We start from the raw sequence: 25,417 nt of genomic DNA, 5'->3' as shown, positions 1-25,417 counted from the left end.
TAGTCTGACTTCAATTATCTAGTTTCTTCCTTAATTGTTTTGGTACATGCCTGAAGCATATTGATCCAAATACTCTAAGATGACTAACATTCGGATTTACACATGTCCAAGATTTATATGGAGTTCTCTAGACTATCTTCTTGGTTGGACATCTATTAGAATGTATAATGATGTCGAAGTTGTTTTACCAAAAAATATCTTTGGCATATCTTTAGCTTTCAACATGCTTCTAGTCAATGTTAAGTATACTCTGATTCTTCCTCTCAGCTATGCCATTATGCTGAGGTGTATACGGTGCAATGATCTCATGCTCTATACATTCCTCATTGCAAAATCTAGCATATTCTCGAGAGGCGTATTCACCACCACCATCAGTTCTCAGTTTCTTTAACTTGCATCCATTTTGTTTCTCGACATGCAATTTAAACTTCTTGAGTTGTATGAATACCTCACTCTTCCTTTCAATAAGGTAACTCCACATATATCTTGTGAATTCATCTATGAAGGAAAAGAAATAATATTTACCTTCATTCGACCTCACTTCAAATGGTCCACACACATCAAAGTGAACTAGCTCCAACTTTTCCTTCAACCTCATGGGCAAGTCATATTTGAGTGCTTTCCAAGGTTTCTTCGCTTTGCAACATTCTTTACATATCTGAATTGGTTCCTTCACATGAGGTAAGCCATAAACATTTTCTTCTGGTTGAGCATACTTAAACTTTGCAAGTTTAGATGTCCATACATGTGATGCCATAACCAGTTCTTGTCTTCTTCTGCAGATAAAACAAGACACGTGTGATCAACCAGGTTGATCTCTACTTTGAAGTTCATGTTGTTTACCAATGGTGCCTTCATAATCAATCTTCCATCACATGATACGCATTCATCTGGTTCTTTTATAGCTTCATGTTGTACCCTTTTACAAGTAGTTGGCCTACGCTCATCAAGTTACTTGTCATCGAAGGTACATACCACACATCAGTGATGTTGGCTTTTCGACCATCCTTTTTGAAAAAAGAGATATCTCCTTTTCCACCTGATGTGATGTACCCGCCATCTAAAAACTTTATAACTTTCTCAACTGATTCATCCAGCTTGGTAAACCAATGTTTATTACCAGTCATGTGGTTACTGCATCCTAAATTTAGGTACCACATTTTGGTTTGCTCGGTGTTCGGCTGAGTGTTGGCCATGACTAGCACATCATTATAATCACTATCTTCAGCATGTGCATACTGCACTCCATCACTATTTTTCGCCCGTTCTTCCTTCTTTCTTCAATAGTCTCAAGCATAGTGGCCAAATAACAGTTATAACACTGCACCTCCTTCATGTCAACTTTCTTACCATAATACCTGTTGCCCTTGCCTTTCTTGATCGAATCAGAGTGATTCTTTGAGTTCTTGCTTGACTTTTCATTATTAGCAAGATTCTTTTCTTGCTTCGCCTTCTCTTTCCCAGATTTATTGATGAATCTTGGTTGTAATGCATGTTTCGCCGTATTCTCCCTTTTCTGAGTTTATCTGTTTCAGCCTCATCTCATGAGCCTCTAGTGAAGCTTGGATTTCTTCTAACTTTATCTCAGCTAGGTTCTTTGACTCTACAATTGACACTATAATGTAATCAAAATTCACAGTTAAAGATCTCAACACTTTCTCAATCTTCTGCAAATCATTGATTTATTCACCACACGCCTTCATTTGGTTTATTAACAACACTACGTGTGAAAGGTATTTCAAGACTGATTCAGCTTCCTTCATCTGAGTTATCTCAAATTGCTTTCTCAACGTCTACAAGTTCTTTAACTTGTCCTACGCTACTTTTGTTGTTTCTTCTTTAATGATCTTCTCAAACACGTTAGAATCCACGCATTGATGGATCAAGAACAAAGCATTTCCATATTTCTTCCTTTGATCTTTGTGCACAACTTTCTGAACATCATCTGCATTTGCTTCCAATGTTGGTACTCCATCATTCATGATTTAAGACACATTTTGAAATCGCAAGACAACCTTCATCTAAGCAACCCACCATTCGTAATTCTCACCTTTGAAAATCGATAGATTTGCTGGAAATTGAGTTAATCTTGTGTTTCTGTTTGCCATTACATATTCTCTTTGAATCGTAACTCGGGCTCCTTGATACCAATTTGTTGGAACAAAAGGGTTTTCAAGAAAGATGAGAGAAAAAGAAGAAGAAGAAGAAGAAGAAGAAGAAGAGAGAAAAGAGAGAGAAACTATAAACTGAATTAGTCAAAAGAGGAATCCTTATTGAGTGAAGTTGTTGTAGTACCTATTTACATCATATCATGCCCTTTATATAGGCAACAAAATTCCAGACCTAAAACTATACAAATAGACGCAAGCCCAAAATATACAAGTTGTATTTTGACTTCGACACAACAACTTAAATGATGTATTCGACTCTGTCAAATACAATTGAATCATACACCTTCGACTAGCTACTTCGACATAGTCGAATGCCTGCTTTCAAAAAAACATCGAATTATAACTTCTAACAATGTGTTGGAAGTAATATTTTGTAATTTTGAAGTTTAAGATTTAAAAAAATAGAAAATCAAACCAAACAAGGACCATAAACATAAATTTGCTACAAATTCTATTTTTATATATATTTTTTTACATTTTTTTATTAAAGATTTAATTAAAAATAAAAGGAAAATAATAATGATACAATTAAAATATTAAATCAATTTTTTTAGTTATTTTTTACTCTTCTTAAAGCAATAAAATGCAATCAAAATATAAACATAATATTTATGGAAAAGGATCATCTCCTGCTCAATTTCCAAGCATTGAATTTAATCTAACCATTTGATGTTGTCTATTTTTTAAAGCAGATTTTGTTTCTCCTTTTTTCTCAACCATTAGATCAAAGCAGAATGGGCAACATGACAAAAAAAACTGGAGAGGATCCAAGTCCAATATTTATATAACTTTTTGAAAACTTTTTATATATTTTTGTACTACATAGAAAAACATTTCTTTGAACATATATTTCATTATCTTTATCATTCATAACTAATACACACACAAATCCATATTTCATCACTTACCGACTCCTCTATAGATACCCTTGATATAACCACCTTCATTACCTATATTCCAATTAATACCACTCACAATCCTTCTCTTTCCATTCCCACATCTCAAACTTCTACATCCAACCTTTAACTTCTGCATCTCAACCCTTAAAAAAGTCCTGAATCTCCAAATCTCCTAAATATCTTTGAGATTACCATTTTTCTCTCCCAATCTCAATAAACTTCAATTTTTAACTATCAATAACATTTGACACCTAACTTATCACCCTCCCAATAAAAGGGTCATTGGAACTGAATCTTCAAACTAAATTTTTTAGCTAATGACACTATTTACCGTTACAAAGTCCACCTTGTTGCTAAAGACTTCAATCAAACAGAGGGTTTAAATTATCATGAAATTTTTAGCTCAATCATCAAAGTGACTACAATTAAACTTCTTCTCATTATAGAATCTTCCAGAAATTTATACTTAAATCAACTGGACATCAACACAAATTTTCTTCATGGAGACTTGGAAGAAGAGATCTATATGAAATGTCCTCATGGACTGAATTTTTTTCACAAAAACCTTGTTTGTAAGCTCATTAAATCCATATACGGGCTCAAACAAGAAAGTAGGCAGTGTAACAATAAGTTAAACCAATCTTTATCTAAATTAGGTTTTCAACGATCTATATCATATGATTCCCTTTTTACTAAGAATAATATTAATTATTTTACTATTATCCTTGTATATGTTGACGATTTAATTCTTACAGGTAATAATATCAAAGAGATCACATACACAAAACAATTTCTAGATATTAAGTTTAGGATCAAAGATCTTGGACACCACAAGTATTTTCTTGAGTTTGAAATTGCCAAATTCTCACAAGACATATCCTTATGCCAATATAAGTACACTTTGGATCTGTTACAAAAAATAGGGATTCTAGCACTCAAACCATCCACAATACATATGGATCCTACATTCAAATTGCAGAATAACACTGACATAATCTTATATGATCCCACAATCTTTCGAAGCTTAATAGGTAAACTTATATTTGCCTCACTATAGGCCTGATATTTGTTTTGTTGTGTGTAGGTTAAGGTAGCACTTGACTAGTCTTACTTAAACACATCTCCAGGAAGCGCTGTGCATTCTGAGATACTTGAAGAACTCTCCTACTCTAGGCTTATTCTTTACCAGGAATTCTAGTACAAAATCAACTGGTTTTTGTGACTTAGACTGGGGTACTTGTCCCATTACAAGGTGATCAACAAATGAATTACGTTTCTACTTAGGATCCTCTCTTATTAGTTAGAAGAGCAAGAAACAATAAGTTATATCTCGCTCATCCTTAGAACCTGAATACATGACGCTTGCAAACACTGCGTGTGAGACATAATAGTTGACTTATTTGTTATAGGATTTCAACATACAACATTGTGCACCTGTCACACTGTTCTGCGACAACCGCAACGCTATTTACATAGCCACAAATCTTGTCTTATATGAACACACCAAACATATTGAATTACATTGTTATCACTAGCAAGAAAAGTTGTTTGCATAAACCATTCACCTCATGCCCATAGATTATGTCAATCAAGTAGCTGATGTGTTTACTAAAGGTTGATCGTTTTTCTAATCTTATTAACAAATCAAAATTATTTGACATTAGTAAATCTAGTTTGAAGGGGCTTTAGCATATAATTTTAGTTTATTTCTTTTGTATTATTTTATTTTGCATATATGTAAGTTTGTTAGGGATTTAATCTCTAGCTAATATATATATATATATATATATATATATATATATATATATATATATATATATATATTATCTTGAATTATCTAGAGAAGATGACTGATTGAAAGTTTTGTGCTTATATGACTTTGTTATATTTCACAGATTTTGAGAAGAGCATACTTTCATGACACAAGTTTTCACCACTAAATGAACTCTTGAGAGTTATTAAGTTGTGACAAGGAAATTCTAAAACATTTGTTTACATCCTAATAGTGTTGATAATATCCTTATATTTAAGTTTGTGGTTGTGTGAGGAAAGCTCAAAGCAACTTTATAAAGACCCCTCTTTTTGTTGTCTTCAATGATACCATATTTGAAGTTTCTGGACTCATTCTTTGAAACCCCCAAGAGAGAACAATTGTAACACATTTATCATATTCCAAAAGTATTTCAACATTGCAACTTCGAGAAGATTCCAAACATAGTGCCCCACCATTTCAATAACAAGACAACTTTGGTCAGTACATTCCAGCATTTTCTAGAATAAGACAAACCAACATTATATTATAATACTATAATGAGTATTTCAAGATATTATAAACGAGAAAAGTGATGGAGAACAACCCTAGTTCATCAAGACTTGACAGAAAATTCATTGAGAGAAACAGAAGAAATCAAATGAAAACTCTCTACCACAAACTCAATTCAATTCTTCCTCATCAAACCTCAAAGGCTTCTTTCTTTTCCTTCTTTCTTTTCCTTTACTCACTTCTTCTTGTATTAGTTGCTGATTAAATTTATGTGTTGCAGGCTATTTCGATGCCGGATCGGCTAGAGGAAGCAACAAATTACATAAAGACGTTGCAGATAAATTTGGAGAAAACGAAGGAAAAGAAGAAGTTTCTACTAGAAACTCAAAGGCCAAATGTGAATATGAAAAGAAGCAAGAAATTGATATTAAAATCTCCAAAAATTGAGATCCACCAAATAGGTTTAACCTTACAAGTTGTTCTAATAACTGGATTGGATTCACAGTTTTTGTTCAATGAAACCATTAGAATTCTGAATGAAGAGAGACTTGATATTGTTAATGCTAGCTATAAAGTCAATAAAGATTCTGTTTTCCATTCAATACATTGTCAGGTAAATAATTGTTACTGCTAAATGACTTTATTTAATTTACTTTTGTATGTATAGTTATTAAAATCTCTATATTTGCATTGTTTCTAGGTACAAGAAGAATTTGGCAATGGAAGTGCAAGAATATCTGAGAGATTGAACAAGTTTATGCATGATTATTAGCCTAAGCCCTAATGCATGTCTTCGATTTCATTAAGCTATTATAAATATATAATTCTATATATGTGTGCATTTTGTAATATTTATCTATATCTATGCTGGTGTTTAGATTCTGTTTTTTTTTATTTTATATAGAAATGGAAAATATCTGAACTAAAAGGTTTTGATATATATATTTCATGCGTTTTATGATACTAATAAAAGTAATATTTGTTAGAGTAGAAAAAGAATCTTAGGGAATAAAAGTGAAACTTAGTAACGATGAATCAAATCATTATTGTCACTTTTTATTCAAGTTTGCATCGAATTTACTGAGTGTTTAAAATAAAATAAAAATCCTCATGGTTTATTTTTCCTGCAGTATCATGTACTCGTCTGAATTGTCTCTATTGGAAAAATAATACGTATAAAAGACGTATAAATTAATGGGGTTCTGGAATAAGTATTTTAATCTTTAAACAAGATAATCATGTTTTGTCATAAAGATGAGAGAAAATCTCTTTCCCGTCCATTGAAGCAAACTGATCCACCGCTTCCTCCTTTTTATGTCTTCTTTTCATATTAATCCATGGTAGCTCCCATCATTCCATGGTATTTTCTATAGATAATGAATCTCCAAAATATATTCCTGCATTGGCAAACCCTGGTGATCCAAAGCAGTAGGAATATATGTTTACGTCGTGACGTGGGAACCTCTAGTTAATCTTTTATCTAGAAGGCTCCTCTTGTGAAAGTATAGGTATATCTCCTTAAAAGGGATAATGATCCTCCTTAACTCTGTTCTTAATGCCATATCTATCTTTTTTCTATCCTTTTTGAAGATGTTAATCAATGTCCGGAAAAAAAATAGTGAAGATTCAGAGGAGGTTTCTTTAGGGAGGGGTGAAAAGGGATTCCAAGATAGCTTTGGTCAAATGAGTGGATGTTTGGAAGCCTAAGAAGTTAGAGGGTCTAGGTGTTCGTGACCTTCGGTTGGTCAATTTGGTCATCTTGGGTAAGTGGATGTGGTGCTTGCTTTCAGAGGCTTCTGATATTTGGTGTGATATTCTCACATCCAGATATGGTGTTTCCCCTACGACTTCTATCTTGGACGGAGAGATGGTAGCTTTCGATCGACCTCGCCTTGGTGGAGAGAGGGTTCCTTTTGGGAGGTATAACTATTGACTCTGCTGACTGGTTCATGGGTGGCCTCTCCCTAAGTGTTGGTTTTGGTCTTTCTACCTCCTTTTGGGAGGATACTTGGGTTGGTAATTCTCTATTTATTCTTAGAGTTCCTAGACCTTTTGAGATTTTTGATCAGACCAACAAATATGTTGGGGAGACCAGTAGATGGGAGACAGAGAGTTGGATCTGGCACCTCAAGTGGAAGAGATCTTTCCTCTTTGACTATGAGTTGGCTCTTCTTACTGAGTTTTAGTCTGTGATAAGAGACTTCACCCTTTCTGCTGATAGAGATGGTGGAGGTGACGCGAGTCGAGTGATGGAGTTTATTTTGTGTCTTCTGCCTACTCATGTCTCTTGGTCTGAGCATTTACCGATGGTCGTCATGCCTCTCCTGTGGAGTTAGTCATTCCAGATATTTGGTGTAGTTTGGCCCCTTCTAAAGGTATTATTTTCTCTTGTCAGCTTCTTCAAGAGCGTCTCCCAACCAGAGATGACTTACTTAAGATGGGAGTCCATTTGACCTTTGGTACTATTTCTTGTCCCTTATGTTCTATTCACATTGAGAAGACCTTTCATCTCTTTGTGGCTTGTGAGGTTGCATCCTTAGCTTGGTATCAGATGTTTGGGTGGTTAGGTTGGTGTGTTGTTTTACCTAAAGATACAATGACCCTTTTTCAGATGTTTATTCCTCCAATTGGAGGTCCTAGGACTAGATGGAGTTTATGATTATTTGGCATGTCGTTTTTTGGTCTATTTGGAAAACTCATAATGATATATTTTTTCGGGATCTTCGGTGATATCAAAAGACGTGGAAGACATGAGCATCTTTTTGTCGTGGAAATGCTATCTTGGTAGGTCTGCAGAAAACTCATATGTCTTCTTGGGATGACTCAAGAATCCTATTATATTTCTAAATCAATACAGGGGTGAGTGGTTTTGACCTCCATTGGATGTGTTCTTATTGCATCTTTTGTGGTTTCGGTGCTCCTACAGGTGTCCTTGGATTTGAGAGCTCTAGTTTTATCAGATGTTGGTTTTGTATGTTTTTCCTGATTTATAATTGTGTTTTTCATCTTTCTTTTTAGTGTTTAGGGGCTATATAGCTGGTAGTTTTTCCTTTGCCTTTTTGTTTTGTTTTGATCTTGGGATTGGTATTCCTTGTGCCTCCCCCAGTTCCCTTGTACTTTGACTTTTGTGCCTTCTTTCTTTTTGTTTATATATATATTGAGCCAGCTACTAAAGTTTTGCATTAAATGGGATATGATTGCTATCTATATCCCCGAGGAGTATCAGTTTAGTTTGGAAGCTTGTAAACACAACCTTCATGAAAGAGTTGTTAGATTAAAATTTCATTTAGATTTTGATATTATGATTTTCATAGTTTCATGAATTTCTACTTAAGGGTAACAATAAAATCGTACCTGAATCCATATTGATTCTTCTTGTGATCATGATTTGAATTGTTTCTCCTCTCTTCCTTTTACTTTGATGTATCTTTGATGATGAAGATACGTTGTCGTTGATTGTTTGTGAAAAAATAGAAAGAATGAAAATCATGTGTTTTTCTAAAAGTTTTTACTTTATAGGCACCTTATCTCCATTGTCCATACTCCCCACTATCATAAAGAGAGAGGAGATATGTTTAAATTTTATTTTGAATTTCAAAATAAAAATCCTTATTGGCTTAATAACCATTAAGCTCGAACAATCATCAAACATCTTTTATTTAAAGTTAAACTTTTATTTACATAAGTCATATTTAATGAATTAATAAATTAATCTAATAGTCTCCCACTTGATTCATGTGACAACTTTATATTTCAATCTTATACCATAATTATGCATCACTCGTCAAAATTATCAAGTCATCATCTTTAATTGAACTGAAATGATTGAATCATGGAAGTCACAAGTTATTTATCAACTTGATTCCTTTCATGCATCAAAAATCAATCAATTGAAATAATCTTAAGAGATACAATGATTTTGTATTTCAAGTATCTTCAAAGACATCTTTGACATCACATATTATCAATAATGTATACAACATAATATGGGTAACAAAACTACAAAAACATAACATTAATTGAAATCACAAGTGTATACAATATGAACATTAAACTATGTTATACTAATCATACTTTAATGTTAACAAGGACTTTTACATAATGCACATCTTTTCTACATGGTCAACAAATGTCTTTGGATGGCAAACCTTTAGTTAAAATATGTGTTATCATTAAATTTCTTCCAATGTGTTCAATATACCACTTTTTCTTACTGCACTTTTTTTTATAAAAAAAGTACTTCAATTTCATGTGTTTAACATGTTTTGAATACTTATCATTCTTAGAGAATAAGACAGTTACAGAGTTATTATAATAAATCTTTAGCATCCTAGATATACTATTGACAATACCAAACTCTAAGATAAAATTCCCCAACTATAATGATTGAATTTTGTCTATAAAGCACGCCACAAATTTGGCCTCCATAGTATAAGTAGAAATTTTAAATTATTTTCAACATTTCCATGATATTGCTCCTCCAGCTAGAATAAAAACAAACCCTTATCTGTATTTTTCTTGAATCCACACATTCCGTGAAATTTAAATTTGAGTAGTTAACCACTTCAAGGGGATAAACTATTGTATGTGAGCATATAATCTTTGGTGCCTTGTAAGTACCTAAAAACCCTATTTACAGCTTTCCATGGCTTCTATGAACGATACTGGATCCTCATCAATACTCAAGTCACATTCATGCTCAAGTGAATAAATAATATAATCTTTTGAAATATCTAGTCGTCTTTATCTTTTCAAACCATCTTACTGATATTTCTTGTATTGCCTCTATCACTTGTTCATACTCATTGTCAAGTGGTTCATCACCTATGTGTTCATCTTGTAGGTTTTGAATACTGGTTTGTTGTCTCTTTAGGTTGTATGATGGTAACACAATTAGAGAGACACCAACATGAGGAGATCTTTTAGGTGAAGAAGATTCTTTCCAAGTCTCCTGAATATCCATTTCACATGATGTCTCACTCCCACTGAACTGGCCATTCTCAATAAGTCGAATATTAATAGACTTAATTATTCTCGTACTTGGATTAGGACGGTAAAATATATACCTTTTTTATTATTTAGGATACTCAATAAAAAACACTAATGGTTATTACCTTAAACTTCTTTTCATGTGGATTACACCCCCTTACTTTTGTTGGCATCACCAAACATGAAGATGGTCATTTGTCCACTAACGGATAAAAAACCATTCTACATATCATTATAACTCTCTCATTCCATTCATTTTCATATCGTTAGTAAGAGAGAAAGAGAAAGATAACTTAGAGGAAGAAGTGAAGAAAGAAGAATAAAAAAGGCTTGAATCAAAGAAGAGAAAGAAAATTTCACTTCATATCATCACTAATTCATCATCATCTCCCTTTATAACATGTGGGTTCTTAGTTGATTTTAGCTTTGAGGGAAATTACATGAAAATTTGGGGTTTAGGGTTTTTGTGAAATCTTGCTATGTCTTATGTTTTTGCCATAAACTATGATGTTAAGTTATGTTGATGTTGAATGTTGTGTTGTGTTGTTGTATCTTGATGTTATGGCATGTGACAATATGAGTTTTTATTCTCATCGTTGGAACTTTATGAGGTTAAGAAAGAATGAATACATAGTTGTATATGTTCCTATATCATGTTGAATTCATGGTTTGAAGTATTTGAGTATGTTAGAATTTGACTAGGAATGGTTAGAATGGTTAAAAATTGAGAAATGTGTGTTTAGAAGAGAGATCTCTAGAAGAATTATAGAGAACAATCAATTACACTGAAGAACCAATTGATTTCCTTCATGTATGTACGAAGAAATTCTGAAATTCCTAGGTGACAATCTATTGTCACAAATGATTGTCATGACGAACTGTTGAAAAAATGTTGGACAAAATGTTTAAAACAATATATTGTTTCCCATGTTTCATGCTAAGTATCACTTATTTGACGATTCTAAGTTAACCTAGATGTTCTATAACTTATACTATGATATGTATGCATTAAATTAACAATAATTGAGCAAATTCCATGCGAATGAATCTGTTTTAACCTAGGATCCTAGTTAGGTTAAAAGGATCAGTGAGAATGAACTTATGTTATGATGAATAACTTAGATTGTGATGCTCAATTGTGAAAGGTACATCTGTGTGTACTAATGAACGAGTAGTCACTTGAGATGAATCATTCCATCTACGAAAGTGCTTGAATGACATGGATGGTGAATGATAATCTAGTTATGAGTTAATGGGCCTTGTATGGGCATATAATATTATAATAATGTAGCTATTGATGAGATTAATCACATGGCAATTGATCTGGATAATCACACAATGGTTTATAAGAGTAATCATATACTTAGGAATAACTACTTGGGACTCCCATCCCGAGTGGACCCATAAGATAGGAGGACCCACTAAGATTATTGTCTCACTCCATTATATTGTTGAATTATAGGTAATTCAAAGTAAGACAAAGGAAAAAGCAAGGTTTCTTTCTTTCTTCTTCTTCATCTTGTATTGTCATTATAGTGGTTTTGGTGTGTCTTATCGAACCTGTTATCTGATCATCATGATCGACATTTGTCCCCAAAGGAACAAAATTCCAATTGGCATCAGAGCATGCACCCTATTTGGTTAGGTGAGTTCCAAGGAATATAAGTTATGCTCAAATGGAGACAATTGAAGATGAAGAATCAGTCAACAAACCACCTGTTTTGGATGGCACAAATTATGATTATTGGAAGGTGATGATGATGGCTTCTCTCGAATCCTTGGGAAATAAAGCATGGAAAGTTATGATCAAGGGGGAAAGATCCAATCATTACCTCTGGAGATGGTATAACCATCCTATAACCAGAGGTTGGATGGACTAATGTTGAAGATGTTGAAGCCCTTAGGAACTCCATGGCATTGAATATGATTTTCAATGGTATGGACAAAAACATACTTAGGATGATTAACACATGTTAAAAAGCTAAAGAAGCATGGGAGATTTTGAGAACTACACATGAAGGCACATCCAAGGTTCATATGTCAAGGTTGCAGCTTTTAATAACAAAATTTGAGAACCCGAGGATGAATGAAGATGAAACTGCGAGTGAGTTTCACATCAGATTGCATGACATTGCCAATACATCCTTTGCCTTATGTGAAAAAGATGTCAGAATAAAAGCTTTCCAGGAAGATTCTCATATCATCATCTAAGAGGTTTGATATGAAAGTGTCTGCTATTGAAGAAGCTCAGGACCTAAGTAGTATAAATATTAATGAACACATTGGTTCCCCACAAACCTTCGAGATGTCCATAATGATATGCCATAGAAAAAGAACAAAGGTATACCATTTGTATCGAACATTGAGGAAGTTGGAATTCAAAGTGACAGAGAAGAAGAAGATGATATATCTCTTCTTGGGAAAAAAATCAACAATACCTTGAAGCATCTGGAAAGGAAGTGGAAGATCAATGTCCTAGACAAGATGTACAACATCATTCCCCAGGACAAAGTCAATAATGAAGAAGAACCCAATAGTGGGAATGATACTCAGTGCTTTGAATGTGAAGGCTATGGACACATGAGACCATAATGACCTAACTTTGTAAGGAAACATAAAATGGGATTAACCACCACTTGGTTTGATTCTGAAATTGAAGGTGAAGGGGAAACTACCAACATTGTGATGGCATATTGTCATACCCTAAAGTTCGCCTTACCCTTCACATTGATCATATAGGTCACTAACCTAATCATTTGCATATCATTAAGCATTCATTTCATCTGCATAAGCATGGTTCAACACAAGGAGACATGTGACTTGGATTCGTGACTTGATGCTTGCAAATGGTGGATGCTTTGGTTCATCCATAATTTGAGGAGGATCAGGAAATCAAACCATAATCCCTTGGTGTATACCATTGGTGAACAATCTCACTTTCTTAAAAAATTTCTTGATTTTGAGGCATTTAATCAAGTTTAGTCGGGCCTTAATCGCCAGGCTTTGCTAGGTATTTTGTCGGTCAGGTGGCCATATGGTTTTACATCTCATTTGATTCTTGATCCATGACCATTCTTGGTTAGCCATTTGGTTCCTGATATATGTTTCTTGGGGCACTGATACATTCGTTCATTCATCTTCATTCAACCCTGGTTCAATTCGATCTACAGGTCCTGTTATTGGGATTCATCTATCCGTTGCATATACATTCATCATTTTATCATGGTGTCGTAACCCTTTTCCAAATTGATTTTAATTCAAAATTGATTCTTGAGGTTAGAATTGATTTTTTAAGTTTTTGATTAACTTCAGGAATCATTAATTTTTTTTTCAATTTCAAATCGATTTTAGAATTCAATTTAATTTCTGGATCTTTTGTGACTGTGTTTTATAATAATGTTAAGCATCTTTTGATGTTTTTTTGGATTTTAATTCAAAGCCTTTTTGTGACTGTCTTTTATAATAATGTTAAGCATCTTTTGATGTTTTTCTGGATGTTTCTCATGTTTTTGGCTGTGTATATGCTAACATACTAACCTATGCACGACTAATTTCTAGATGTCAGATTGAAAACCTTACCCTTTGCTAAATTATGGTAAAAGGGGGAGTGATAAGATGAAGTGGTGTATCTGATGTATGCAGATAAACCTGGTGATTATTTAGTACTGACCTTCTAGTAATTACTAATGTTGTGCTCCATGCTGGAGCATCAGGCATAACATTTGGTCCTAGTCCTTGTATCTTTGAAAACAGATCTACCTGTGTTAGTAGTATTCATTGCATATTATGATATCAACTACTAAGTGAGTGTGTGTGCATGACTAAGCATGTGAATGATTACATACTGATATATGTTATTTAGTAGGATTGCATGCTAATAACTATGTGGTATGCATGACTAAGTCTGTGAATGATTGCATGATTGCCTGTTTGGTTTGGAGCAACTGAATGGATTATGTGTAAGCATCTGCATTAATGCTTATGATTGGTGTTGTTACGATGCTTAACTTTAATATATTGAAGAAAAGTTGTTGCTGCTTAAGTGCTATGAAGATCCAGTACATCTATTGGCTATCACTTGTTCTCATGAAATAAGTGTTATTTATCTTGAAGAGTTGTTTTAGCATAATTTGTCAAAGCGGGAGATTGTTGTTCCTAGTGGATTGGCTGCATTTAGCAACAAAAAAAAAACAACTTGGAAAAGTGTCCAAGTATTCAATATTGGTCTAGCTTGCTAAAGTTGTATGGAACTACAAAAGGGACACATGCTAGGCGCGATGCTCCTGTTGGTGTAAGCCCTAGAGGCCAATACTTTTGGTACTTGTATCTAATTATTTATTAATAAAAGACTTTTTCTTTATTATGTTTGATTAATAAAGTCCCTAGAGTAGCTAATCCGTTTAATGTATCAAGTATGACTTAATCATGAGATCACATTAAACATAAGGACATTATTCTTAAAGTATCCGTAGTCGAGCTTTATTATGAAGTGGGATAACATTAAAGCATTAAGACTATTATGTTTGTAGACCGATGATCACATCTCATGGATCATGGATAAAGAGTTATCAAGTCTTAAACATAGGTATGAATATTAAGAGTAATATTTATATCGGATTGACCCGCTATGAGAATACTATATAGAAAGTTATGCAAAGTGTCATAAGTTATTCTCATGGTGATAATGGTGTATACCACTCTTCGACCTGAAACCACTATGGACCCTAGATGTAGAGTCGAGTGCTTTATTGCTGATCCAACATTGTCCGTAACTGGATAACCATAAAGACAGTTGATGGGTACTTCACAAAGCATGCTGAGGGACATGAGTGTCCTAGATGGAATTTGTCCATCCTGCGTAACAGGATAAATGTCTATGGGCCCAATATTGAACTGGACAAGGATGACACGGTCTATACCTTGTGTTCAATATAGACATAAGGGCAAAAGGGTAATTATACACATAAGTATTATCACAGAAGGTTTTGTCAGATCACATGACATTTTCGTGTCTTGGGTAGCAGTGATGTGTTGCTAGATACCGCTCACTGTTTATTATGTTAAATGCGTGATTTAATATAATTGCCAACGTCACGAAAACCTACAGGGTCACACACAAAGGACGAATTGATGAGAGATAGAGTAACTAAGGAATACCGTAAGGTACGGTGCCCTTAAGTGAATTGTAGAATATCGTAAGGTACGGTGTACTTGAGTAGAATACGAAATATGGTAAGGTACCATGGGCTTAAGTGATTTTGGGCATATTATAAGATATGGGCCAAAATACACTTAAGTGGGCTTTTTAGCTTGAAGCCCACACAAGTGGTTCTATAAATAGAACCCTTGTGCAGAAGCATTCATTGCGGTTTCATTATTTTCGTTTTCTCTCTCTCTCTCTCTCTCTCTCTCTCTCTCTCACTCACTCACTCAAAGCCTTTATTCGTACCAGCTAGCACTGAGATTGAAGGAATCCGTTCGTGTGGACTGAGTAGAGACGTTGTCATCGTTCAACGTTCGTGATCGCTCCGTGGATCTGCATCAAAGGTTTTTGGTCGTCACAAGAGATCTGCACCAAAGGTTTCAATCGTCACAAGAGGTGAATATTCTATCACTGATCATGACCATTCGTAAGGATCTCTAAAGGAGAAAATTTTAATTTCCGCTGCGTTTTGGATCGCAATTCTCCTTCAGTGGTATCAGAGCCACTTACGAAACCATGACTCGGATAGCTGTTTATTTTCTGTATTAATATGATTAAAAGACAAAATGAATCAATTAATTAAACGGGTAATTAAATTTGGCATCATGAGTGTACGAGTTGGATGATTGATGTTTACTATGCTTCGGAACCGACATTAGTATGGTGAAGCAGCGATACATCGATCGTCCATAGGTTACGCAATTGAGACCGATTAACTTATATATGATATAAGTAATCCTAATGCAAAGTACGGTATATGTGATATACTGTTTCTGTTTCGTTCATTCAAACACTAAATGGTTGTTTTCCTTTGAGCGATCAATGGTCATTTGCTTCGGAATCCGACATTAGTATGGTGAAGCAATGACCTGTTGATCAATCATACTGAATCAACAATCGATGTGTGTTTGACGGTCTGAAATTGGTGCATTAGGGTTAGTGACGGCGCAAGGGTTGTGCCGTCAAGGAGTTGTGAATTTAGGGCTTTTTTGAACACGTCTGTTGACTATTTCAAAGTTTTTTTATTTTGGCCGCGTGACGTTCGTCACGAGCTTGTGACGATCGTAACAAGCTGGACGAGACGGTCGTCACGTGCTTTGTGACGGTCGTCACATTCACAAATCCAGAATTCTAGGCGTTTCTGTTTTTGGCCGCGCGACGTTCGTCATGGGCCTGTGACGGTCGTAACAAGCTTGTGACGGTCGTAACATGCTTGTGACCGGGCAGCGGAACCCCCGGCTAACTCTGCGTAGTATGATCGGTCGCCGAAATTTAATTTGGTTTTAATAAATTAAAGGAATTAAAATTAATAATAATAATAATAATGTGTTTATCATTATTGCCTTATGGTGATCAGTTATGGCCTTAGTCTTCCTTCATTTTGTTTTGGGTTTTTAAATACGACTTGCGTGTCGTGTCTCTCCTTTTTAATCTCTTAATGTAACTTCTTTTCTCATCTCAATCCCTCGTATGTAAAACGAGTTTCTTCTGTAATGTAATGTTATGAAGAAATAAAAGAAGACAATGTTATGAAGAAAGAGAAGAATTCAATATCAAAGGAGGACAACCTTAAGATCTTGCTTGGAGAAGCTTAGAGAAGAATTCAATATCAAAGGAGGACAACCTTGAAGGTCTTGCTTGGAGAAGCTTAGATCGTTATTAGGTTAACTTAGGTTCTCTCATTGGCTTGGGAGAACAATTGCGCTAGGGGCCATAACTGTTTCATTATGTATGTTGATGCATGTGTATGTATGTTGATGCATGTGAATATATGTTGATGCATGTGAGAGACGATTTATATGATAAATAAGCCGGTGAGATCAGAACAATTGCAACTCCCTCAAATTAAATATTAAGTTTATGCTTTCCAAGTTTTAACACTCATCAAGACTAGTAATGGATAATGTAGGTTTCGCCTACGCGAGGTGCATGATCTATATATTAGTAAGGTGCGATGGGATAATTGTAATATCCAACTGTTAAAACAATGGGTCAAACTTAACTAAACAAATTATAATAAGATTATATATATGTTTAGAAGCAAGAGTTGGGAATGATCCATATGATGGATTGGAATAAGGAGTTATTCACCCGACTGAAATTTTCGAGAGTTGTATGAGATACAATTGGAAGGAGTTCCTACCTAAATAACCTAGTTTTGTGTAATCCGCCTACGCGGACTTAGAACGAAGTGAAATAAGGATCTCGACCCACTAGAAAATCTTCCAACGGGATTTTCCGAATCAAATGATGAGGGTCATTTGTTTTGAATAAAATAGTGGGAGCATATTTAATTAAAGGCCTAATTAAATATGTCAATGATACTTATATTTTCATTAATCCTTGTGTAGATTACCATGACAACAAACACCTCTAACAACATATTGTGATCAAACCTTGACAAGAAAAAATTGTCTGGGACAAATTTTCTGGATTGGTACCGAAACCTGAGGATTATCCTCAAACATGATAAAGGGAAAGACAAGGAAGTTGCCAAACCCAAACCCACTAGTACTGTTTTAAAGCCTAGTGGAGACATAAAAAAGAAAGGCACCTGCTTCCATTGCGGTAAGACCGGACACTGGAAGAGGAACTGCCCAAAGTACCTGGAAGATAGGAAGTATGGAGTAGAGACTCCAACTTTAGGTATTTTTATTATTGAAATTAATTTATCTACTTTTGCATCATGGGTATTAGATACTGGATGTGGTTCTCACATTTGTACAAATGTGCAAGAACTAAAAGGGAGTAGAAAATTGGCAAAAGGTGAAGTCGACCTACGAGTTGGTAATGGAGCAAAGGTTGCTGCCTTAGCCGTAGGAACTTATGAATTGACTTTACCTAGTGGTTTAATAATTCAGTTAGAGAACTGTTATTATGTACCAGCAATTAGCAGGAATATTATTTCCGTTTCTTGTTTGGACAAGTTCGGCTTTTCATTCGTAATAAAGAACAATTGTTGTTCAATTTATTTGAATGATATATTCTATGCTACTGCACAAATGAACAATGGACTATATGTCCTTGATCTTGAAATGCCTATTTATAACATTAATACTAAAAGCATGAAACCTAATGAGTTAAATCCAACTTACCTTTGGCATTGTCGATTAGGCCACATAAATGAGAAACGTATTTCCAAACTCCATAAAGATGGATTGTTGGACTCTTTTGATTATGAATCATATGAGACATGCATATCTTGTTTAATTGGAAAGATGACAAAGTCTCCATTCACAGGAAAAGGTGAAAGAGCTAATGATCTTTTGGCCCTCATACATACTGATGTATGTGGTCCACTGAACATACCAGCCAGAGGAGGTTTTCAGTACTTCATCACATTCACTGATGATTTCAGTAGATATGGTTATGTCTATTTAATGAAACACAAATCAGAGTCCTTTGAAAAGTTCAAAGAATTCAAGAATGAAGTACAAAACCAACTAGGTAAGAATATTAAAGCTCTTCGATCAGATCGAGGTGGTGAATATTTAAGCCTAGAGTTTGATGACCATCTGAAAGAGTGTGGGATCCTATCCCAACTCACTCCTCCTGGAACACCCCAATGGAATGGTGTGTCTGAGAGAAGAAATCGAACCCTGTTGGACATGGTCCGATCCATGATGAGTCACGCCGATCTTCCAAACTCCTTTTGGGGACATGCGCTATTGACAGCAGCTTACACACTTAACCGTGTTCCATCCAAAAAGGTTGAGAAGACACCATATGAGATATGGAGTGGTAAGAAACCACATATGTCTTACATAAAGATTTGGGGTTGCGAGGTTTATGTGAAACGACAAATTTCAACTAAGCTTGAGCCCAAATCTGACAAATGCTTATTTGTGGGGTATCCTAAAGAAACAAGAGGGTATTACTTCTACAATCCTTCTGAGGGCAAAGTGTTTGTCGCTCAAACTGGAGTTTTCCTAGAAAAGGATTTTATTTCCAAAGGAACCAGTGGGAGGAAAGTAGAGCTTGAAGAAATTCAAGAATCACAGAGCATTAATACACCTATGGAGGAATTAGAGCAGGAAACACAAGAAGTTGTGGAAGAGCAACCTGCTCAAGTAGAACAAGACCAGCGTAGGTCAAGCAGGATACGTCAATTACCTGAGAGATATGGATATCTCATAACTAATCAAGGTGATGTATTACTCATGGATCAAGATGAGCCTGTGACCTACCAAGAGGCCATAATTGGTCCCGAGTCTGAGAAGTGGCTAGAAGCCATGAAATCTGAAATGGATTTCATGTACACAAACCAAGTTTCGACCTTGGTAGAGCCTCCTATAGGAGTTAACCCTATAGGATGCAAGTGGGTCTTCAAAAAGAAGACTAACATGGATGGTAAGGTACATACCTATAAGGCAAGACTGGTTGCAAAAAGATATAAACAAATTCATGGGATTGACTATGATGAAACCTTTTCACCAGTTGCAATGCTTAAATCTGTTCGGATTTTACTTGCTATCGCTGCATATCATGATTATGAAATATGGCAGATGGATGTCAAAACTGCTTTCCTTAATGGAAATCTTCTTGAGGATGTGTACATGACACAGCCTGAAGGATTTGACATACCATAGGAAGCCCAAAAGATATGTAAGTTACAAAGATCAATTTATGGATTGAAGCAAGCTTCCAGAAGCTGGAATCTTCATTTTGATGAAACAGTAAAACAATATGGATTCATCAAGAACGAAGATGAACCTTGTGTCTACAAGAAGGTTAGTGGGAGCATGATCGTTTTCCTGGTATTATATGTAGATGACATATTACTCATTGGAAACGATATCCCTACCCTACAACAAGTTAAGTCTTGGTTGGGGAAATGCTTTTCTATGAAGGACCTAGGTGAATCAGCCTATATATTAGGAATCATAATCTATAGAGATAGATCACAAAAACTGCTTGGCCTAAGTCAGAGTACATACATAGACAAAGTGTTGAGACGCTTTAATATGCATGATTCCAAGAAAGGATTCATACCTATGCAACATGGCTTATGTCTATCAAAAACACAATCCCCTTTAACTAAGGAAGAAAGGGATCGCATGAATAAGATTCCATATGCATCTGCAATAGGATCTATCATGTATGCCATGTTATGTACTCTATCAGATGTCTCGTATGCTTTAAGTGCAACGAGTAGGTACCAATCTGATCCTGGTGATGCTCACTAGGTAGCTGTCAAGAATATCCTTAAGTATTTAAGAAGGACTAAGGACTCATTCTTGATATATGGAGGTCAGGAAGAGTTGGCTATAATTGGATACACCGATGCTAGCTTCCAGACAGATAAGGATGACTTTAGATCGCAATATGGTTATGTGTTTTGCTTAAACGGTGGCGCTGTGAGCTGGAAAAGTTCAAAGCAAGATACAGTTGCTGATTCTACAACCGAGGCCGAGTATATTGCTGCCTCAAGTGCAGCAAAGGAAGTTGTTTGGATCAAAAAGTTCATTAGTGAACTTGGCATAGTTCCTAGCATTGTGGATCCCATTGGTCTTTACCGTGATAACAATGGTGCTATCGCACAAGCCAAGGAGCCTAGATCTCACCAACGATCCAAACACATACTTAGGCGTTATCATCTCATTTGAGAGATAATAGATAGAGGAGATGTGAAAATATGCAGAGTACCTACACTTGACAATATTGCTGACCCACTAACAAAGCCTCTTGCGCAGCAGAAGCATGATGGCCATACTAGATCTATGGGTATTAAGGGTATGCCTGATTGAGTCTAGTGCTAGTGGGAGATTGTTGGTGTAAGCCCTAGAGGCCAATACTTTTGGTACTTGTATCGAATTATTTATTAATAATAAAAGGCTTTTTCTTTATTACGTTTGTTTAATAAAGTCCCTAGAATAGCTAGTCTGTTTAATGTATCAAGTATGACTTAATCATGAGATCACATTAAACATAAGGACACTATTCTTAAAGTATCCGTAGTCGAGCTTTAGTTTGAAGTGGGATAACATTAAAGCATTAAGACTATTATGTTTGTAGACTGATGATCACATCTCATGGATCATGGATAAAGAGTTATCAAGTCTTAAACATGGGTATGAATATTAGGAGTAATATTCATACCGGATTGACCCGCTATGAGAATACTATATAGAAAGTTATGCAAAGTGTCATAAGTTATTCTCACGGTGATAATGGTGTATACCACTCTTCGACCTGAAACCACTATGGACCCTAGATGTAGAGTCGAGTGCTTTATTGTTGATCAAACATTGTCCGTAACTGGATAACCATAAAGACAGTTGATGGGTACTCCACGAAGCATGCTGAGGGACATGAGTGACCTAGATGGAATTTGCCCATCCTGTATAACAGGATAAATGTCTATGGGCCAAATATTGAACTGGACAAGGATGACACGGTCTATGCCTTGTGTTCAATATAGACATAAGGGCAAAAGGGTAATTATACACATAAGTATTATCACAGAAGGTTTTGTCAGATCACATGACATTTTCGTGTCTTGGGTAGCAGTGATGTGTTGCTAGATACCGCTCACTGTTTATTATGTTAAATGCGTGATTTAATATAATTGCCAACGTCATGAAAACCTACAGGGTCACACACAAAGGACGAATTGATGAGAGATAGAGTAACTAAGGAATACCGTAAGGTACGGTGCCCTTAAGTGAATTGTAGAATATCGTAAGGTACGGTGTACTTGAGTAGAATACGAAATATGGTAAGGTACCATGGGCTTAAGTGATTTTGGGCATATTATAAGATATGGGCCAAAATACACTTAAGTGGGCTTTTTAGCTTGAAGCCCACACAAGTGGTTCTATAAATAGAACCCTTGTGCAGAAGCATTCATTGCGGTTGCATTATTTTCGTTTTCTCTCTCTCTCTCTCTCTCTCTCTCTCTCTCTCTCTCACTCAAAGCCTTCATTCGTACCAGCTAGCACTGAGATTGAAGGAATCTGTTCGTGTGGACTGAGTAGAGACGTTGTCATCATTCAACGTTCGTGATCGCTCCGTGGATCTGCATCAAAGGTTTTTGATCGTCACAAGAGATCTGCACCAAAGGTTTCAATCGTCACAAGAGGTAAATATTCTATCACTGATCATGACCATTCGTAAGGATCTCTAAAGGAGAAAATTTTAATTTCCGCTGCGTTTTGGATCACAATTCTCCTTCATCTATCACTGATCATGCCCATTCGTAAGGATCACTAAATGGAGAAATTTTTAAATTCCGCTGCGCCTTGGATGGCAATTCTCCTTCAGCTCCAGCATATTGGTACGGCATTTGGGCCTTCTGCAACAAGTGTCAGACTGATGCGTTTTGGATTATGTTCTACAGAAGATTTATAAAAGGTTTTATAGTTATTAATTTAACAATGTGGTTAGGTGATTTGTTTACAACTTGATGAAGATTAATTCAGATATAAACGAAGATTTAAATTGAACTTAAATTAAAACAAATCATATCTTGTTGGATATATTCAAGGAACAAATCAAATATCCAACAGATTCTGCATTAATTACGATCGGAAATCAATCTCAAATCAATGAAGAAAAGCCTAGAGTTATTTTGCTATATAAGGAGCTCAAATCTACATTGGAAAGTAGACACTCCTATTGAAGATCTTATAGTGTTGGGTTTTGTGTCATGTATTCCACACTAATGCCCTAATAGGATTAGTGTAGAAAATAAGTAGGTTCTCATGTTTAAGGGGATGCTTTAAATAGAAAGTCGCCAGGTAGTGTGAGGAAGAGGCATTTGACAACACACTATTCGTTATTCCTTGTAAGACTAATTGTACTAAACTACTAATAAGTGATTTTCCTTTCTTGGGTTATGGACTCATCCCCACAGACGTAGGTGTAGTTTCACCAAACTGGGTAAACAATTGATTGCATTGTTTATTGCTTTTCTGCTTCATTATCTTATAATTGTTATCGTAGTAGTTATGGTGTGTCTTGTCGAACCTATTGTCGGAGGATCGTGTTCGACATCTATCCCTTAAGTAACAAAATTTCAACAGTGCTTTAGGGGGGGTAACTCTCTTCTTACGGATGCCCGACGTTTTCTCGTCCCGACTTATCTGTACTACCGAAGAGGTTGATGCTACCGTGTCGACGTTGAACTTGTCATTCGTTCATAGTCTCTCTAAGAGAGAGAAAACAAGGCTTATTTATGAGGTCACTCACAACATTTACCGGGTTACATCTTTGTTTTCCCTTATCACTGCTGATAGAGGAGACGTTATGGCTCTAGGAAACCCCTCAAAGGAAAAGGACACTTGGAAGGGGAATTTGAAGTTATTTAGTAAAAATGTGATTCTTTTTTGAAGGATTTGGCTAAGATGCAAAAGAAATATGAGTTTTCTAGCTTTGCAAGATGAGGCTAAGATCCATGGTTCCCCTGCTACTCTGGTAGCCTGGGTAATCGAGCTAGAGGTTACGCTTAAGGCAGAAGAGAAACGGTGTCAAGATGCCTCTGAGTCTGATGCTGAGATGACCCATTATGCAAAGGAGGATCATAAGACTCTTCATCAAGAGGTTAAGGCTCATGTTAAGGCCTTGAAAACTCTTGAAGACTCGGTAGTCTATCTGAAAGTGACACTTACGGATGCCCGACGTTTTCTCGTCCCGACTTATCTGTACTACCGAAGAGGTTGATGCTACCGTGTCGACGTTGAACTTGTCATTCGTTCATAGTCTCTCTAAGAGAGAGAAAACAAGGCTTATTTATGAGGTCACTCACAACATTTACCGGGTTACATCTTTATTTTCCCTTATCACTGCTGATAGAGGAGACGTTATGGCTCTAGGAAACCCCTCAAAGGAAAAGGACACTTGGAAGGGGAATTTGAAGTTATTTAGTAAAAATGTGATTCTTTTTTGAAGGATTTGGCTAAGATGCAAAAGAAATATGAGTTTTCTAGCTTTGCAAGATGAGGCTAAGATCCATGGTTCCCCTGCTACTCTGGTAGCCTGGGTAACCGAGCTAGAGGTTACGCTTAAGGCAGAAGAGAAACGGTGTCAAGATGCCTCTGAGTCTGATGTTGAGATGACCCATTATGCAAAGGAGGATCATAAGACTCTTCATCAAGAGGTTAAGGCTCATGTCAAGGCCTTGAAAACTCTTGAAGACTCGGTAGTCTATCTGAAGGTGACACTTAATGATTCCCTTCAAAGAACTATGAAATTCGTGTTCCGGGTCCGCGACGGGGTTAGGGAACATGTGAAGAGGTTTCGCTCTACTGCCTAGATTCCTGACAGAGAGTTGAATCCCTTCCAAGCTAATCTCGAGAGGGTTCAATAAGGTGGTCCTAGTACCCCGACTCCAAGTGCTTCAGCTCAACCACTTTCTCTTTTCTTTTCTTTTTTGCTCTGTATTGTCTTTGTCCCCGTACCATTTCCAGGTTGTTGTGCCTTAGATGCAACAATTAATATTTATACAAGTTTTTTTACCACAACGTTTTATGCCTTATTTAGCTTTGAGTTATACAATTATCTCCATTTTATTGTTGTTGCTCCATTGCAATTTTGGTTGTTAGTATGTTATTGTAAAGTCAGAGTTAGCTTGGCATCCGGGCAATGAAAGATTTGTGGATTTCCAGGTTTTTCCAATGTTCATTGGTGAGCTAGAAGTTTGCGTCTTGGAATTTGAAAATGATTGTCTGGTTAGGGTGTGGGAACCCTTCTTCCTTTCCTTTAGAAGGGAAATAGGAACCTCTTTGCGACGAGGGGCTTGATATGCTCTTCGCACTTTTCTAACGATGGTCTTTGTTATTTGCGGCTTAGCGCATTAAAGGCTGTTAGCTACCATTTTTTTGTTTGCTACAATTGTTTGTTGCATTTAGTGTTAGTTGTAGTAGCGTACCAATTTGTGTGTTGTATTAGGCAT

The 25,417-nt window shown here is 35.8% G+C and overlaps 1 protein-coding gene across 1 annotated transcript; it reads left to right on the top strand.

Moving 5' to 3' along the window:
- The first annotated feature begins 5,333 nt into the window (after nucleotides 1-5,333).
- Nucleotides 5,334-6,271, top strand: LOC127082118 (transcription factor bHLH162). The gene is made up of 3 exons (XM_051022348.1): nucleotides 5,334-5,535; nucleotides 5,614-5,946; nucleotides 6,034-6,271. Exons 1-3 carry the CDS (start codon nucleotides 5,416-5,418, stop codon nucleotides 6,103-6,105), a joined length of 525 nt encoding a protein of 174 aa, XP_050878305.1. The 5' UTR covers nucleotides 5,334-5,415; the 3' UTR covers nucleotides 6,106-6,271.
- Nucleotides 6,272-25,417: the final 19,146 nt, after the last annotated feature.

Source organism: Lathyrus oleraceus, chromosome 1, assembly GCF_024323335.1.
Source record: "Lathyrus oleraceus cultivar Zhongwan6 chromosome 1, CAAS_Psat_ZW6_1.0, whole genome shotgun sequence".
NCBI lineage: Eukaryota > Viridiplantae > Streptophyta > Magnoliopsida > Fabales > Fabaceae > Lathyrus > Lathyrus oleraceus.
This window is presented reverse-complemented; position numbering and strand designations above follow the sequence as displayed.